Source organism: Phyllostomus discolor, chromosome 4, assembly GCF_004126475.2.
Source record: "Phyllostomus discolor isolate MPI-MPIP mPhyDis1 chromosome 4, mPhyDis1.pri.v3, whole genome shotgun sequence".
NCBI classification, from domain to species: domain Eukaryota; kingdom Metazoa; phylum Chordata; class Mammalia; order Chiroptera; family Phyllostomidae; genus Phyllostomus; species Phyllostomus discolor.
The window spans coordinates 32519938-32539008 of NC_040906.2; the positions used below are offsets into that span (position 1 = coordinate 32519938).

The 19071-nt window shown below is 43.8% G+C and overlaps 1 protein-coding gene across 3 annotated transcripts in view; it reads left to right on the forward strand.

The window, feature by feature from the left end:
• HECW2 (HECT, C2 and WW domain containing E3 ubiquitin protein ligase 2) overlaps positions 1 to 19071 on the forward strand; it is a 353554-nt gene that overhangs the window by 224531 nt on the left and 109952 nt on the right. For all 3 annotated transcript variants that reach the window (XM_028508950.1, XM_028508951.2, XM_036023148.1), the window contains 6 exons: positions 2267 to 2367; positions 2788 to 4143; positions 5386 to 5481; positions 12989 to 13139; positions 13826 to 13929; positions 14424 to 14548. In XM_028508950.1, coding sequence (XP_028364751.1) covers positions 2267 to 2367; positions 2788 to 4143; positions 5386 to 5481; positions 12989 to 13139; positions 13826 to 13929; positions 14424 to 14548 — 1933 coding nt within the window. The remainder of the gene's footprint in view (positions 1 to 2266; positions 2368 to 2787; positions 4144 to 5385; positions 5482 to 12988; positions 13140 to 13825; positions 13930 to 14423; positions 14549 to 19071) is intronic.

The following is a 19071-nucleotide window of genomic DNA, read 5'->3' on the forward strand; positions in this document are numbered from 1 at the left end:
AACGCTGACACCTGTTAAAATTACTTTTTCCAAGTAAAGAGTCTCATTTGTTAATGAGTTTATTCAACAAATGTGTGTATGGGTGTATGTGTGCGTACATAAATAGTGCCTACTAAATGTTTAGCGCTGTTTGTTGGGTATTGTGGATATTACAGTGAGCAAAACAGATGGGTATAGTTCTTCCCTTATAATTCCTACTCAACATTGATTTTCTAGCTAAAATTCATCACTTTGTAAGTCTTCATCATCAACACTTTTATTGGCCAGAGGAGAGGAGTCCATTTAGTTTTAGCAGACACAGGGAGATTTTATTATTCCAGGACGGCGTGTCCTAAGAGATGGGTGAGGAACCACAATGCCGGAGCAGGGCCGTGTGACTTGCCACTGGGTGCGGGCATCAGTGGGTGGAGACGGAGTCCCAGGAAGTGTCAGGCTCTGTGTGAGTGCTGGGAAGACAGGGGTAAAGGCACCCCTGCTGTTAATGCAGGTTGCAGCCATTATATAATGCCATTTGAACACTCTAATGTAGAAGCATTTAACATACCTGTAATGTCTTCATAGTTACAAATGCCTGCATGTCCCTTTACAGAAAAAATTTTTAAATGCTACGTTAAGTAGGAAAAGCATGATGATGGCAGTCACATTGAGGTGAGCCAGGATTAAAAAGTGTCATTAAGATGCACGTTACTAGAAGCAGTGTAGAGTCACTGAGATGGTATATCCAATAAGACCGATATGGTGAGGTCAGAGCAGGGGCTTCTGTGTCAGAGGAACCCCTGTCCTAATGCTGGTCCTGTTACTGCGTAGTTGTCTGGCCTTGGGCAAGTCACCCATTCTTCCCGTGCCGCCAGCAGACAGGGCTCGCTGCCCACCTCCCTCTGGCTTGGCTTGGAGGATTCAAAGCGGTGATGTGTGAAAATTCCATAGCAGTTTGAATGACACACAGTGAACACTCCATTTGGGGAGACAAAAGTATTTTAAAAGCATCAATCCAGAAAAAACATTGTGATTTTTTCAGGGAAGGAAAACAAAACGGTAAAGGATGTAATTTCATTATTTTATGAAATTCTTGCTGTGAAGTCAAAGAAATTCGTAAGAGCTGAACTGGGATTTTACATTAGCATGCAATCTTTTAAACGAATGACATCTATTTAGAATTGAGGAGGTGGAGAAGCACAAATAGCTGTGCAGGTTAATACTAATCAGCTGACTAGAACCTCTAAACTCAACTGCGGTGCAAATAGGTGGAAGCATTATGTTCTCCTCCTGAAGCTACCACGAGAGGGCAGTGTGAGAGCAGAGATGGGGCAATGTGGTCCTCTGCCTTTGGTTATTGGCTTTAATTAAATGTAAATCACATTCAGAATGAAAGTTGCTTGCATACAAAGAAGTGATGTGATTGCATTTGTCTTTGATAAATAAACCCTGAATTGAAAAGATGGACAGCTTCATCCTTGAGAAGGCTGGTAGCATGGGCCAGGGGCCAAGGTGGGCAAGAAGTGGGCTGACCCACTTGAGGTCCCCTTTGGCAAGCCTCCAAGTGTGACAAGAGGCACCACAGTGGCACGTCTAGTTTCTCCAACTGTCCCATCAGTAACACTCACATGCCACCCTGAGAATGGGTGATGGCCAGGTGCTCCTACAGTGAGAGCCAACAGCTCCAGCCCCTTTACTTTCCTGGTGAAGAAGGGGAGGCTCAGCAGCCCCCTGCCCTTCGCACAGCTGGAGCAGCCGCTGGGGCCATCCTGGTCTGCTGTCTCCTAACTCTCTGCCCCCACTCTTCAGAATACACCAGCACGGGCCCTCTGTGGCAGCAAGTGACACCCTCACCTGGGTGGTCCTTCTAGAACCAGCTCCCTGTCGTGCTCATTGCTAAGAAACCAGGCCCACTATATTTCACCCTGAGTCCCAAAGCACCCACAGTTTTAGGCCTTTCACAGCTCCTTGATGACTTTCAGAATGTCCTTTCCCTGGTCACCCTTAGCAGTGAGAGAACAAATCAGTGCACTTTAAAAAATAACACTGTGTTTCATCTTCTGCTTTTACTAATAATTTCCCCCCGACAAGATTTCCTCTTATCCCTGGGTTTATGAATATGCACTTGTGTGAATGAATATTACATTGGACTGTAACATGCCTCTGAGCCTTTTCTTATGGGTCTGAAAGTTTTAAGGGAAATACATGGGACTCGAGGGGTGGTCTGTGGGAAGAAGACGAAGGCGGACACCAGTGTATAAGGATGAAAGAACCATTTCTCCTCTTGCAGTGATCAAATGCTCAGCTACAACCTTGGCAGGAGGCTCCCCGCTGACCATGTGAGTGGGTACCTGCAGTTTAAAGTAGAGGTTACATCTTCTGTGCATGAAGGTGAGATACTGGCATGAACATATCCCTGTAGGAAAAACCTGTTAAATCGTACTCGGTTTTCAGCCTGCATTTGAATAGAATCGAATTTGTGTCCTGATCTGAAAATAAAATAGCTATCAAATGGTTACCTGCTGAAGTTGTTCAAGCAGTGATGAAAGCCTGTTTATCAAAAATATCTCTTAGGTTCATACCTGCACTTGGAAACTGGGCTGTGGAATTTCCAGCCTCAGTGAGCACATATACCTCACGTGAGAGAGTGACCGGCAGTGTGTGTGTTAGTAGTGAGTAGTCGGTGAGACTGCAAAGAAACTCAGGGGGATGACTGAATTCTTTGAACTGACGGTGGCAAAGGAATGGGATGTTCGGAGTTCATTTGTTATAATACTGCTTCATTTTTGTAACTGCTGCTTTCTCCTTCAGATGCTTCTCCAGAAGCTGTTGGCACAATACTCGGGGTTCATTCCGTGAACGGAGACCTCGGAAGCCCTTCCGATGAGGAGGACCTGCCAGGGGGCCACCATGACAGCCCGGTGTGTTCCAATGGGCCAGTTTCGGAGGACAGTGCTGATGGGACCCCCAAGCATTCTTTCAGGACTAGCTCCACTCTGGAAATAGACACAGAGGATTTAGCCTCCACTTCTTCAAGGACCTCCCCTTCCAGAGGACGTCAGGATTCACTCAACGACTATTTAGATGCTATTGAACACAATGGTCATTCCAGGCCGAGCGCAGCTCCCTGCTCCGAGAGGTCCATGGGAGCCTCTCCGAAACTAAGGAGTAGCTTTCCCACCGACACAAGACTCAATGCAATGCTTCATATCGACTCAGATGAAGAAGACCACGAGCTGCAGCAGGACCTGGGTTACCCATCTTCTTTGGAGGAGGAAGGCGGGTTAGTCATGTTTAGCAGGGCATCACATCGAGACGACGTGAGCCTGACGTCTCAGACAAAGCCAGAAGACAACCCTTTGGAGATTGAAGAAGCCTCCACAAATGATGCTGCTTCCTTGGAGGAGAAGCCAGAGAATCTTCCAGAACTTGCAGAGAGCTCCTCCCTCTCCGGCCCTATCCCAGATGGAAGTGAAAATGGCCCAGAGTCTCAACCCATTGCTGACCAGGACAGCACAGAATTGTGTGGCTCTCAAGAGGTAGATCAGCCCGCAAGCGGGGCAGACACGGGAACCCCTGATGTATCAGGAGGAAGCCAGAGAGCCATCAGTGAGACTGAGTCCCTTGATCAGGCGTCTGAGCCTTCCCAGGTGTCCTCTGAAACAGAGCCCAGCGACCCTGCCAGGACAGAGAGCGTGAGTGAGGCCAGCACCAGGCCCGAGGGAGAGAGTGACCTGGAAGGCGCTGACAGCTCCTGCAACGAGAGCGTTACCACGCAGCTGTCCTCGGTGGAGACACGGTGCTCATCTCTCGAGAGTGCGCGGTTTCCCGAAACCCCAGCCTTTTCTTCTCAGGAGGAGGAAGATGCAGCCTGTGCAGCAGAACCCACCAGCAGTGGCCCGGCCGAAGGGTCACCAGATTCCATATGCACTCCTGGCTCTCTGCCTGTGGTGCAGGTGCCCGGTGGAGAGGAGGAAGGACCAGAGCCAGAATCGGCCACTTTACCTGACCAGGATGAGGTCGGGGAGGTCTGGCAGCGGAGGGGCAGCGTAGAGGGAGCTGCTGCTGCTTCTGCTGCTGAGAGCCAGCCCCCAGAAGAGGGTGATGCGGGGGATGCCCAGGGGGCTTGTGAAGGGGCCACTGCCCAGGAGGAGGGCGCTACTGGAGGTAGGATATAGAGGACAGCATGGCTCTTTGCTCAAGCATTCCTGCTCAAAGACAAGTCTTGTGGTTTTGTCCCTAATGCAAATTATACTGCAGGTCAACTGTTATTGAATTCTTCACCTTCGTGTCTTAGTGTCCAATGGTTAGTTTTTACTTTTATTTTTCAATGGATCTTCTTCTAATGCTGAGATAAGAGGCCTGCTGAGTAGGTCTTCAGACTTCAATAATGAATCTTAAGGCTCCGCATCAGGAATACAGTGTGGGGACCTGTGGCCCCCAAGAGGATGGCCTGTGGGATGGGGGTGGGGCCAGGGGTGGCACCCCTGTCCACACAGGCCTGGAGGGCCCAGATGCCCGAGGGCAGAGAAGCAGGAGAGAGCTGCGTGTGTGCCTGCCGAAGCAAGGCATCCTGGATTCCCGGGGCCAAAACACCCTTGCTTGGGCAGTGTGAAAACAAGAACAAACTTAAATAATGAATCACTAGTAGGACGTGGGTTTGTAGATACAAAAATCAGACAGGCCAGCAGCTTCAACATTAGTGTAATCTGCAGAGGTCACACCTTCTTTCATAAAACTTCCCAAAGAGAAAGTAGTAAGGCTTTGCATCAAAGGTACTATTTTTGCCTTCTGTTTGAATGTCTTAGGATGCAAACTTACATGAAAATTGTATTGTGTCTCAGTGAATGTGGCTTGGTAGAATGATTTCTTTAAAATGTTCTATTATGGATGCATGAAAAAGTGTAAGGATAATTTCATATGCCTAAATAGAACGGGCTTAGAAATGGTAATACTTTTCTTATTCTGTAACTTACTTTTCTACCTAAAGTATGCCCCTTCTTTTCTTCCTCCTTTGTTTTGTCTTGTTTCCTTCGTTATCTTGTGGCCACACGTAAAGTGACCCTAGAGCACTAGTGCAGGACCAGGACAGAAGCCAGGGAGGGAAAAGACTGGGGTGGGGGCGGATGGGTGTGGATGGAAATCTCTCCAGAAGCCCCTTTTCTGACTAAGCCTTCCTCTCCTGTTTTCTTTGGTTTCTGGGTCTTCATATGGGACATGAGACTGGAGAGAAAGGAGACTAGCCCCATGATTTATGTTAAGTTTTTTAAAAAGTTTGTGTTAAAGCATAGTTGGCATACAACAGTACAATGGTACATTAGTTTCGGGTGTGCGTGTTACTCTGTTGAAGACTGTTTGGACACTGAAGGGGAGGACAGTGCCTGGATGACGTTTCACCTTTAATCCTAGGTTCTCAAACCGACGGCCACCAGCCCCTGCGGTCGCTGCCTTCAGTGCGCCAGGACGTTAGCCGGTACCAGAGGGTGGACGAGGCTCTCCCACCAAGTGAGGACTTGTTCACTAAAGGGCTCGCCTTGATCAAAGGGTGCAAGGGTGACGGGACCCACGGGACCTAAAAGAGGGGTGCCAGTCCCCGAGAGGAAGGGATCTGGGGGCTGCCACCTGACCTAGCAGATGTAGTTGGGGAGTTATAGGCTGGTGACTCCTGTCTGGCCACGTCCCGTGGCATGGAAGGGCAGATGGGGGGCAAGTACACGCTGTGGTGCCGCGGAGTAAGTAGTGTCATCAGGGAAATAGACCCAGATATTATAGACAGTTGGGTGTAGAATAATTTTTCTAATGATTCCTAATGGTGGCATAAATTTTTAGTTAGTAGACAGATTGGTACAACCTCTTAGAAAAAGCCTTACTGTAGATAATATACTGCTTTTTATTCACTTACAACATTTTAAATCGTTAAGTATAGGTTCTGGGGTTTTTTTCTTATATAGAGAAGTGTTATTAATTAATAAGCATTTATTTGGGACATGACAGTTATTTGGGGACTTGGAAGATGTTTCACTTCTTTCACTTTCAAAAATCATGTAACACTCACAGGAGAGATGGATGAGGATTAGGGATGCTGGGAAGTAGTTACACCACCTGCGTGCGGAAGTCTGAGCGATGCCCTTGGCCAGTCATAATTCTAACACTATTCTAGCTTCTAGCTTCCCTGAAAACAACATTGTTCTGTGATAGCATTTTGATGAATACCGCTTTTAGGAACATATTGGGAAGTACATTTTTCTATCTTACTGCTTTCCCTTCTTACTTGCCCTCTCTTCACCCATCTTGTATGTGATCCTGGCAGGAGGCTGATGCCCTTGGCCTGCTGTATTTTTAAAATGGTGGGACGTAATGGGGTCAGGGGAGTATGCATTTAAAGGGCTGAAATGCTGAGTGGTGAGTGTGGGTGAGTGCCACACAGAAAAGCAGAATGGACGATTTGCCAAAATGTTGGCTCGGTCCTTTGGAAATTCTGTTGTGTGCACATCCCTTGTTCATGTATTGGGTAACTAAGGGCGGTTACTCAAGGAAACACATATTTTAAGCGTTTTTTTTTAAGATTTTATTTATTTAGTTTTAGAGAGGGAAGGGAGGGAGAAAGAGAGAGAGAGAGAAACATCAATGTGCGGTTGCTGGGGGTCATTGCTTGCAACTCAGGCATGTGCCCTGACTGGGAATCGAACCTGCGATGCTTTGGTTCGCAGCCCGCACTCAGTCCATTGAGCTACGCCAGCCAGGGCTTAAGCAGTTTTTCAAAATCAAGCAACAGCCCTGACTGGTGTAACTCAGCCTATTGGGTGTCATCCTGCAAAGCAAAAGGTCGCCAGTTCGATTCCCTGTCAGGGCACATGCCAGAGTTGTTGCTGGTCCTCATGGGAGGCACATGTGAGAGGCAGCTGATTGACTTTTCTCTCCCTCTCTTTCCCCATCCCTTCCTCTCTCTCTAAAAATAAATAAATCTTTTTAAAAAATCAACCAAGAGATTAATCATTGTGTTATTGTAAACAAGTATGAGAAAATAACTTCCTTATTGTTTACCCTTGGAGAAAAGATTAGAGACAGAAAAAAAATATTCCTGGGAGATATTTAGATATAATTGGAGAGAGATGCATTAGGAACAGGAGAAGAGAGTTCTGAGCGTTGTCTGCGTGCAGGTGTGGTGTGCTGATGAGGCAGCAGAGCTGTAGAGGGTGGAGCAGGGGCGGAGCATCTGCACGTGGAGAGATGACCTGCATGTGAAGAGATGACCTGCATGTGAAGAGATGACCTCCCCGGTGGCCTCCAATTGCTTGGACTTTTGTTGGACCGTGATTTTGGTTTCTAGGTTGTATTTTATAAAGACAGGTTCTTTCCTACTGAGATTACGACCACTGTTTGTGATATTTCAGTGCATTTGTTTAAACACTGGTATTTTCATCACAGAATACATCTCAGGATTTTAATAATATAAATAGTTGGTAATTCATTTTAATACACTGATATATTCAAAAGTAAAAAGACAATGTAATAGTATGCCCAATTTAATGAGTGATTATGAACAGGTGAAAAATTCTTTAAAAAATGTTTATTGATTTTAGAGAGAGATTGGTTGCCTTCCATACACGCCCCAACTGGGAAATGAACCTGCAACTTAGGTATGTGTCCTAACTGGGGATTGAACCCCCAGCCCTTTGGTGTATAGGACAATGCTCCAACCAACTGAACCACACCAGCCATGGCAGGAGGAAAATTCTTAAGAGTTGTTTCCTCTTATGCAACTTGCAGAAGTGAATGGGGGCGATTTATATTGTATTGGATAGGTTACAGGCATACCTGATTACTGCCCAACTCTCCCCACACTGCTTTGTTCCCTCCTATTCCCAGCCTGTCTCCTCCATCTGGTCATCTGTTTAACCTCTTGGCTGCCCCTGCTCACTGTCTGTCTCCGACACAGCTAGTCCTCTGCCTTTGTTTGCTCGCTGGGCAGCTCTGCCTCTGCCTCTGGCCATGCCTCTGACTCTGGGCCATGGCATTCCACATTCTGCACTGCCTTAAGCCTTCTGACTTCACACAGTATCTCCCAGGGGGCTCCTCTGAGAAGTGGCCGGTTGGAGTGTGCAGCTTGGTCCATCTCTTGAATGGCCCAGCTGAATTATTTTAAGGCTAACAGTCATACTTTTAACATTATTAATTATAATACCTCAAACTAGTACTTTTGTTTGCTTTAGTTTTTTTTCCTTCAAATTCTTTGTAACAGTTTGGTGAGGTAGGTCAAGCAGGTCTTATCTGTCATTCATAGACAAATGGGTATAAATCAGCTAATCTGATTCTGTCATGTTATAGACGGAGAAAGGGAAGCCCAGATAAATTAGTAACTTGTTCAGGATCCCTTACTAGTAAAAGTTGAGAAAGCATCTCACATTCTTTCTCCCCTCTCAAGTGTTCTGATCTAAGATCTGAAGAGAAGGGACTGTTGTAGCTGGTAGATGAGTATAAATTTTGAAAGTCTGGTCAGCGGCAGAGGTAGCTTCTATTATGGGACATTGTGCATTAGGTGCAAGCTACACCTCCAATCAGAGGCTTTGGGGATTTCACTGAAACTTTATTATACCGTAGTGTTTTGAGGTCAGACTCAAGAAGGTTGAAAAAGTACTTTCTCTTCATCTGCTTTAAATTTCCTCAGCAGACCCTTCCCCAGGAGTACCCTCAAGGGTAAGAGAAGTGGTCACAGTGAGAATATGAGTGACTGTCTCATGGCCCAGACAGGTTGCTATGCTAAGCACCTGTGTCATATTCAGAAGCACCTTTTCCTCTCTGCACAGGCCACTGTCTCCAGACCCACAGGACAGGTGACTGAAGCTTTGCACCTTGGCCTGTGACACCCTCCATTCTTGATTCTTTCTCCTTATTAGTATTGTTGTTCGTTTGCCTTATTTGGTGAGAAAACCCCAGCAAACTTAGGCTTCTCTCTGAAGATACACGATTCAGTTAACTGGGGTCTTTTGCCATGCGGTTTCACGCAAACAATTGATTGTGTACTAGTTTGCATAGCAGTGTTGCAACTTAGTCTCTGAATACCTGTTTGATCTCTTTTTATGTAAAGCAGTGTTCCTTGTTTCTTTGCTTCTTCTTCCCATCTTATTTCTCCTATCTTAGAATCAGGGAACAGATCTTGGACTTAGTACACAGGTCATTCAGCGGCGATGATGATCTCCTGCTTGGTTCTCAAAATCTTCCTCTTGCTTTAGGCTGCAGAACTTGTGCAGGGACCTTGTGGGCTGTGGAACTTCAGCCACTTGTTGAGAAACATTCTAATCATTTGTAGAAACAAAGAAAGCTCCAGGTCTTGAGAGCTGTGTGTCCCTGTTGAATACCTTCCAGGGAAGCAGCTGGAACTTGAAAATGCACTGAGTCCCTTAAGAATTTGCTGTTTCTTACTCGGCGGTGATGGAAGGCACTGGCAGCTGGAGGCATTCAGGGCTGTAGTCCGCCAGAATTCATCGGCATGACAGGTCTTGATCCTTTTAGCATTAAGATAAGTGCAAAAAGAATGGCCAGCTCAGTTCCTTCTGAAAAACTGTTATTTTTCTCTTATTGGCTCTAATGTAATTGTGACTTAACCTATTCCTGCACTGGAGACAATAGAGAATTGTCAAGTAAGTGTTTCCCCCCACCCCAAAAGGATAGGAATAGATTCAGGATGAACAGTGTGGATTAGTGGACACTTACAGAATCCCAGGGTTGCTACCATATTGTTAAGACAAGCGTATTACTTATGGATTCAAATGTGTAATTGTGGAAAAATGCAGGGCAACATTTATCATTCTTTGTGGTTGTACACTTCCATTTTAAAATCATCCTTTGAAATGAATGCCTAAAAGTAGGCAGTGAATCTGAAAAATAAAATTAATTTTAAAAGTTTCCACTGTGCTGAAGGGTAGGGACTCTTATTTTCTAGAGTTTAAAAGTTAGTTTTAAGAACAATTGATACCGTTCATCTAAAAAGCTACTTTCTTCAAGATTGAAGGTATTAGGTGCAGAACATACAGCGACTTGAGATTTTGTAAAACTTCTTATTCAAATACACGTGCAGAAAAGAGCATGGTCAGCCTGTGAATTCCCCCAAACTAAGTGCACCTGTGTGTCCGGTGCCGGTCCCTGGGCCCCTCCAGGCCTCTTGTACGCCTTCCCCTCACTAACCCCCACTCCTGAAGGGGCTGGGGGTGGGGGGGCTCCCCTCCTGGCTCTAAAATCAGGAAATTGTTCCATTTACTTTTGTACTTTATACAAATACCATCATACTTCCTTGAATATTAAAATAAGAAAATAATAATCTGTTAACACTGCTGTCTAGCATTTATCAAAAAGCTTCCCCCCCCCGTTAAAAGTACCTTTAGTTCCTTAAAACTTCATGTCGCCATTTTGATGAAGCTACCAAGGTTATTATAATCTTTGTAGTGGATTTATAAATACACAACATTCAGGTACTGAACTTTTCTAGATCCAGTTGTAACCAGTCCAAGCCCCCACGCATAGTGCCCTCACTCCTTTGAGTCCCGTAGGCAGACCCACGCTGGCCTCCTTCAATATGTAACTGACACTGTCTGGTCCCTGGCTCTGTTACTGACCTTCCTCCCAGTCTCAGCATTCACTCAGCTGTGTTCGCGTCCTTAACAGCTTACCCCTCGGGTAAAGAGTGGGTATGTAGTTGATGAATAAGTCAAAAGCATCGCAGTCTTTCCCAATCGAATGCCGAGAGTCTGCTTGAAACCAGTGTATAGCGCTTCTCTTAATGAGGACTTAAGTAATAACCTCAATTTAAAGATACAGTTTTGATAGTGATAGTCTTAATGTGCGTCTAAAGTTGCATGTTCTTAGCAAAATTTTGGAAGTTGTTTTCTTATTCTCCCCCACTGCACATAGAAATGTCTTGATAGAAATACAAATTAAAGCTATTCCTCATCTTTGCAGAAAGTGAATGCAAGAATCATTCTTTTTACGGCTGTGTGTTATTTAAATTCTTTATTCACCACATGCTGTGTGCATGGCAGCAGTGAACATTTTTGGAGATTCCCCACCTCTCTGCTCTTTTTACCCATGTGGCTGTCTTACAGGCCACGTGTCATGGGGTAAATTCTTATTTAGTGTGTTTAAGGAAAGAGTTCCACCTTTGAAGATAATTTTTTTTGCTTTCTTTTGTCAGAAAATGGAAAGTATGCAACAATGTGTTTTCTTTTCTGCTTTAACTGCCAGCAAATTTAGCCAAATTGTAGTTATAACCTTATCTTGGGAGTTTGGCAGCATCTCTCTCTCTCTCTGTGCTTCCTCCAAGTTGGTTTCTGTTCTGGTTTTTATCCCTAATTGACCCAGTCCACATTTTTTAAAAAACTGGAAGCTACTGTAAACATTCTTGGGGAAGGAATGGCCATTTGTTCTCATGTACATTTGATTTGATACATAGTGTGCACTTGAATTATCCTAGCTCTAATGAAAAAGGAATGAAATTGGAATAATTGGCTTTCAAAATCTTTGAGATGGGAAAGTATGCAAGCAACAGAGCAAAAACAATGGAATAGACCATGGGTTTTTGGAAAATGGTTCCTGAAAATGCTTTACTGTGGTTACTATTTATCAGCGTATGGCAGGTTGAGCATGAGCTCTTTTGGAAATGTCCTATTGATGGAATTGTAGCTGTGCCCAAAGAATTCTGACTTGGCAGGCTCGTTCATTGTACGTCTGTGTTACTTGGAGCTTGAGTGACGTTGTTTTTTGTCTGCATGGTGCTTTTCCTCAGTCCAATTTTTCTTTCTCTTGCCATTTGTCATAAATTACAATGTGCTGAGGTCAACAAAAGAAGACCTCAGCACACCCCACTGGCTGGGATCTAGCATGTAGGTCTTTCCAGTCCGAAGGACCTAGTTGGAGTACTTGGTCCTTTCACCGCCAGAGCAATGCTGTATGTGGTCAGGTGCAAACATGCCTTCCTCCTGACCTCCAGGGTTAGTTTAGGCCTGTGGTATCTGTTGACAAGCTATGTAATCACATGGAGAGTCTTGAAATAATCAAGCTGCTTAGGAGAAAGAGGCCTATTAATTTCAAAAAAATAATTTATATAGAAATACATAAGAACTTTCCTGGTTAAAGAATAGATCTCTGCTATTTTCATACATCCCTATATAAATTACTCTTCCCAACTGCAATCAGTTTTAAAATTTTGCCTTTTGAAAACATTAGCTCATGCTCTGAATGTTTTAATAGGGGAATAGCCTTTTATAGCATCACAGAGATGGGATTTTTGTCTCTGAGGACCAGTCTACTAGCTCTTTTTACTGACATGCATCTTCATATTTGTATACAAAGACTGCCGCACGTAATCAATGAGATTGCTTAAACACCAATTTAAATAATCTTTTAAGACATTGTATTTATTCGAGGTCGGAGGCAAGTAATTATCTTTGCTCCAAAAATGTATTTCTCTTTGGGCAAATGCAAATAGAAATGTGTAGATAATGATATTGTTTGATGACTATGCTTGCATTATTTTCTCCTGAAAACTATACTTACTGAAGTTGTATGTAAATGTACACTTGGATGTTTCCAGCTATGAGTTTTTCATGTAAGCTGGAAAAAACCCCCAGAAAACAAATCATGTTTTGGTGAAAACAAACATCAATACCAATTTTGGTGAGAATATCTAAACTATTACAATCCCAATTAATTGTATTTTTAAAATACTGGTGCTCATATATGAAGGATGAGCATTGTGGGCAGATCTGGAAGGACTCTATACATTCAGAGATTGTTTAAAGGGTTGGCATTATGCACCCCTGGGGGTATGTTTACTAACTGGTCGCAACAGATTCTGCAATGGACTGAGGGGAAGTGCCAGATTATGCAGGGATGTATATGTTATTAGCCCCAAATTATAGCACGTCAGAGAGGGAAAACATATGCTGAAGTTAATGAAACCACATGAGTGGCCCCAGCTCCTCGTCCTAATCCCTCTGGATGCATTACTACTGTTTAGACTGGGAGGCACGCATAGACAGCCACGGCAGGATCTTCTACGTGGATCATGTAAACAGAACCACGACGTGGCAGCGGCCAACAGCTCCCCCCGCCCCGCAGGTGCTACAGAGGTCCAACTCTATACAGCAAATGGAGCAGCTGAACCGGAGGTGAGGACGGGCATTTCTGCTGTCACTGTTCTGTTTTGTGGTTGGGCTAATTTTTACATGGCGCAAAGTAGAAAACACAGTTGTCTCTCTTTCATCTCTGTGTGTCCTGTCATTAAAGTGTAGCTGTTACCTCTTTTGATTCACAGGTTTTCATTGAACTTCTCTTGGTTAAATATAATAACAATAATAATAATAACCACATCCACACCCACATACACAGCTGGTTTGGAAATTGGAGATGAAATAAGCGATGACGACCCCTTTAATCAACCCAAGTCATTGATTTTTAGTAAAGCAGATGTATCCATTTATAATTTGAAGTCAATAATATTTTTAAATATCTCGAATCTTCATTCATGATGCATCTTTATTATCAACCTAAGCTTTTTAAGTACTAATTGCTGCAGAACAAAAAGTTGTTCTTTTCTTTAATAGTAGAGGGATTTAGTTTTCTTTGGGTAAGAGCCACAATTTAATTTTTTTATCAATTTGGTAGGAAAATGTCCATGAACAACAAACAGAAGAAGTGTAATTTACTTAAAATTACAGATGACCTGGCAGGTCGGGGGATGGGGGCTTGGGGACGAAATGGTTGAGGCTGAGAAGCTACGACTGGGCTCGGGGGCAGCAGTCGAGACCCAGATTTTAGAGGCTGCTGTGATTTGACTCAAAGCTCATGATTTCAGATACCAGAGCATCCGCAGAACCATGACCAACGAGAGGCCCGAGGAAAACACCAATGCTCTCGATGGGGCAGGGGAGGAAGCGGACTTTCACCAAGCCAGTGCAGGTAGGAGCCTTGGGGTCGGTTTGTTCTGTACTCTCACAAAAGTAGAAAAGAAATAAGTAAGGATTTCCGGGAAAGCAGGCTTTTCTTTTAGAGAACTTTTGATCTTCAATAAGATCTGGTAATCCAACTCAAAAAGTAGAATTTGCCAAAGACATCTTAATCCTTGACTTTATAATAGTACTGAGAAAAGACTCACAAAACCAAATAGAATAGAAATTACTTTAATCTCTACAATCTGTGGGATAGTGGAAAAAGATTGAGTCTGGTCACTCAAAACATCTAAGGATGCATTCAAATGTGTATAGTGGTTACAGATATTCAATTTCATTTTAGTGTAACTAAGAGCAGTCAGGTTTTATGCATGAATTTACATCAAAGATGGAAGTATTTGGGGGATAAAATAATGATGCAGGTGTGCACCGGTGGAAGGGAATGGGTTTGTTTCTGCCACCCAAAATGCTCTCCCTGCAGCCTCTGTGCTCTGCCCCTTCCAGATCTCCGCCGGGAGAGCGTCCTGCCCCACTCTACCTCCAGATCCAGGCTCACGTTGCTGTTACAGTCCCCGCCTGTGAAGTTCCTCATCAGCCCGGAGTTCTTCACCGTGCTGCATTCTAACCCCGTGAGTAGCAAGTCTGAAAAGGGTGTGATGAAAAAGCAACAGGCCCTAGGAAACCATCCTCACGGTGTAATAATGGTCAGAATGACAGCTAATGGGTAGCGTACTAAGTGTGTTCAAGGCACTGTGTTAGCACTATACATGTTTTGACCCATTTGTCCAAACAAACTTATGAATTGGGTAAAAATTCTATTTTTTTATAATTATGTTGCTTCTTGTAATTTTTTAAAAGATTTTGTTTATTTATTTATTTTTAGAGAGTGGGGAAGGAAGGGAGAAAGAGAGGGAGAGAGACATCAATGTGTGGTTGTCTCTCACTCACCCCCTACTGGGGACCTTGCCTACAATGCAGGTGTGTGCCCTGAATGGGAATCGAACTGAGGACGCTTTACTTCGCAGGCTGGCACTCAATCCACTGAGCCACACCAGCCAGGGCAAAATTCTATGGTTTTTTAGATGGAGAAATTAAGGCACAGAGAAATTAAATAATACCCCCAAGGTTATACAGCTACTCAGTGGTGTCATTGAGGTTAAAATGTCAGAGATATTGACTGCAGAGTCTGTGCTTTTAACGCCACCTTATTTTGCCTGTACAAAAATAATTAAGTATCTGAGCACCGACAGTAGAAGTGGTCAGATTGGACTTTGAGACTGTGGCACACGCTTCTCAAAAGGAAAAAAGAATACACAATTGATGTGTTGCTACAATCTGAATAATAAATTAATAGAGAAAGCAATATTTGAAAGATGTATGAAGTTTGCATGGAAGATCAGAGTTTTTTATTGTTTCTGAGGGGTGGGAGGAAAGACATAGCAATGTGATTAGGATGAAGTAGATTTAAATTTCCTTCCTTTTACTAATGTGCCTATTCTTTAAAAGGCCTTCTCATCTGTGATTTCACTGTTACAGGCCTGAAAATATTAGTCTGGGCTAAAAAAAATATTCTGTTAACCAGAAGATTATAAGAAACTTTAGCCTTTTAAACATTGTTCTCAACAGAGAGAAATTATTTCAACTCTCTTCTTTACGTATTTGCTTTCATTTTCTCTAGCTCTGACCTCTGACCAAAATTCTACCCTTTTCCTCATCTTGGTTCCTTAACCAAGAAACTCCTCACAACCTCCCCCCACCCCCACCATTAAATTCTCATGACAACCAGTTTTTCTAACTCTACTCATATGCCCACCTGTTCCCTACACTTATTTTGAAATCACGGGCTGGAGTGGGAAGTTTTTTTTTTCACTCAGGAAACGTTGACCTCCTGGAGGCAGCCGGGCCTGTGATGGCCCCCTGGGACCGTGAAAACTGGCGTGTGCCTGTTGTGCCAGGGTGCAGCATGCTAGTTAATGAAAACATTTCTAGAAAAAGAAAAAGAATGTTTTGAAAATATCTAATTTATGCTAACACTTTTGTAAAGAAAAAATTAGAGTGTGATCGAAAAAGTTCGCATTTCTTTGTGATGTGAGTCTTAAGTTCGCTCACGGAATAAATAGTGGGCGTTGGTTGCTAAAAGTGCAGTAGGAGGCTGTCCTAGGTGGAATAAATGCATGAGCAAAATAGAAGTGAAAAGTATGTTCCACGTGCATCATGAGTATTTCATTCATCCAATAAATATTACTGAGAATATGACTTTTACTAGGAACTATGGTAGATAGGGAATAAGATAAATTCTCTCTTACCCTAGCATAGAGAGAATAAAGACAACTTTGGAAAGGTGGTTATAGAATGCTTCTGGAAGAAATAGTTTTGAGTGGAAACGTAAAAGATGAGAAATCATCAGCCATGGGGAAAGGCAGGGGAAGCTCATTTCGAGCAACGGAAATAGCCAGGGCAGGGCGCCGAGACTCTGAAAAGAGCGGAGTGGCTGCTGTGTGTGATGGAAAACGGGGGGATGTGACATGGTACTAGGCTAAAAGTCAGCAAGACCCCGATCACAGATCTGGCTGTGGGGGGTGGCAAGGAAGTCGGATGTTATTCTGGGATCAGCAGGAAGCCACCATGCTTCAGTGTGGAATCTGGAGAAAGACGAGAGTGAAAGGAAGTGATGAAAATGAAGACTTCTCCTTGGCCCAGGGGAAGACCGTGATGACTGAACCATGATGTTGGCTTGGAGCTGAAGGGAAATGCGTGGATTTGAGAGCTATTTTGAAGGTAGAATCGGTAAGACTTGCTGAAAATTGATTGTTAGGGAAGAAATAAGAATGCTGTTAGTGCTTTGGTTTGACAGAAGATCTAATCTTGCTGGATGAATGGTGCTAATGTGGGGGTACATGGCTTTCAATGTGACTAAGTATGAGGGAGACCCAAAGAAAGAGGTTGAGTTTCTGGAAAGCGTTCTAGGCAGAACTCAGTGGGCAAAGGGGGATTACTCTACAAGTCTCTGAGGGCTGAGGGGGTCCCTTGCTGAACATAGTGATTAGAGCAAGGTTGTCTCAGCTGCACATGGAGTAGGGGAAACACTCGCCACGGAAGTCCACCCGTATATGATCCATTTATTGTGGCATGAGTTGACAAGAACCTGGGCTTGGAATTAAGGACATAGAGAAGAAGGGTTGAGTGGGAGAGGAATCCCAGGCAGTGAGCTGGCAAGATTTGGTGAGTAAATAGACTAGAAACTGAAGATGACTCTGAGTGTTAAAGGTAGTTGCAGGGAGCAGGGGGGTGAGTGGAGATAGAAGTTGGTATGGAGGAATAAGTGGTAATGGAAAAAATACAACAAAAATGAACTATTAAAATATAGAACTAATAATAATACATAATTCATGAATAATAAAAGGAAAATTGGAATGAGAAACTTGTTAGGGAATGGAAGAACATATTGAATTTAACAAAATGGATTACATGCCATAGGAAAAATAGAGTAGACTCTAGGGAAAAGTAGAAGTCAGTATAGGCCTATCACCAGGAGCTGTAGGTGAGGTTATTTGTGTGTACATATTTATTGATGTTAATGTATTCAGTCTTCTTTCATTGGCTTTGCTTTATAAGTATAGCATCTGTCTGGCTTTACTGCTCATTATTGCATGGTTTATAGGTTTAGCTTGGAACAGAGAAGACATGGGAGGAAGGTGAGCAATGAATAGCATAGTAGCTGTCCTCACATTCATGCAAGAGGATTAGAGTCACCATTGATTCCCTATTACATGCTAGGCACTGCGCAAAGCCCTTGAGAAGCAAAAACAATTGTGGGTCCTGGGATCCGAGGCTTGAAAACATTCCGGTGCGATGAGCAGTTACGACTACAGGATGGAAGGCTGTAGAAAATACCCTGCTGGAGTGAGTGACTAACTCCAGGAGGAAGGCTCATAGGAGAAGCTGTAGGTGGATTTGCATTTAAGATAGTTTTTAAAGGTTGATTAGGAACTTGACCTAGAAATTCAAAAGGCCAGGACATATTTGGTAGAAGGAGCATTTGCAAAGTGAGAGATTCATGAAATTGCATGGCTGTCTTAATAATTACTACAAAATAACTGAAACTGGGTTATTAGTATAGCAAGTTGGTGTTGCTGGTGTGTTGAAAGCATAGGACACTAGTGAAGGTCAGATTTGATCCTGGGAAGGCTATAGGCTTTGAAGCCAGGTTATAGGAACCTAGCCTCATGTGTGGGACAATTCTATGAGATGGTGGCTGACCCGCAAGGAAGAATGAGTTAACATTTAGAATTGTCACTCTGACAGAAAGTATCATGCTGCAGTAGAGAGAACTTTGTGCTGGCGGTCAGATAAAATGCATTTTCCTTTGTTGTTCGTCCATGTGTTCATTCAACCGGGATGTATTACACACCTGTGGCTTGCCTGGTGCAGTCTAGACTCTGTGGGTAGAGGGTAAACAAGACAGAGTGGGATAAAGGTGACAAAGCCGTGAACAAGAAGAGACAACTCAGACAGTTGCAATGTGGCACAGGGCAATTGGAACAGTATAGGTGACTAGGCTAGGGTGACTGGCAGACAAGTTACTGGAGGCAGTGGCTTTGGAGCGGGTGGATGGGAGCCATATTCAAGCTGTTGTAAAGTATCAAGAAGCCAGTAAGGTAAAGTCTGGAAGCAGAGCCTTCCTTGCCAAGGCAGAGCGAAGGCAAGGAGGCATGTGTGAGTTTGACGTGGTACATGGCAAGGTCAGAGACATGAGCTGGCTTCAGAATGCAAGGCTTGTATGTTCCGCAAGGGCTGTATTCCAAGTGGACTTGACTCTATAGGGACATCGTATAGGGATATAGTTGTGATTTTAAAAGCTTCTCCCAGCTGCTCTGTGGAGAATGGGGTTTAGATGGCGAGATTGGCATCAGGGAGACAAGTGGAAAGAGCCTGTGCATAGAAGGGGCTTGGACCGGTACAGGAGAAGCAGAGATGGTGACCACTGGATGGTTATAGGACATATTTTGAAGATAACACTGATGTTTTTGCTAATAGGTTAGAATATGGGGATGAGAAAGAGAAGGGCCTCAAGGAAGACCTACTGATTGGGTGGTAGTGTTCAGGGGTTTGCCACTAAATATTTAACTAACCTGCTCTCTGGGGGGAAAAT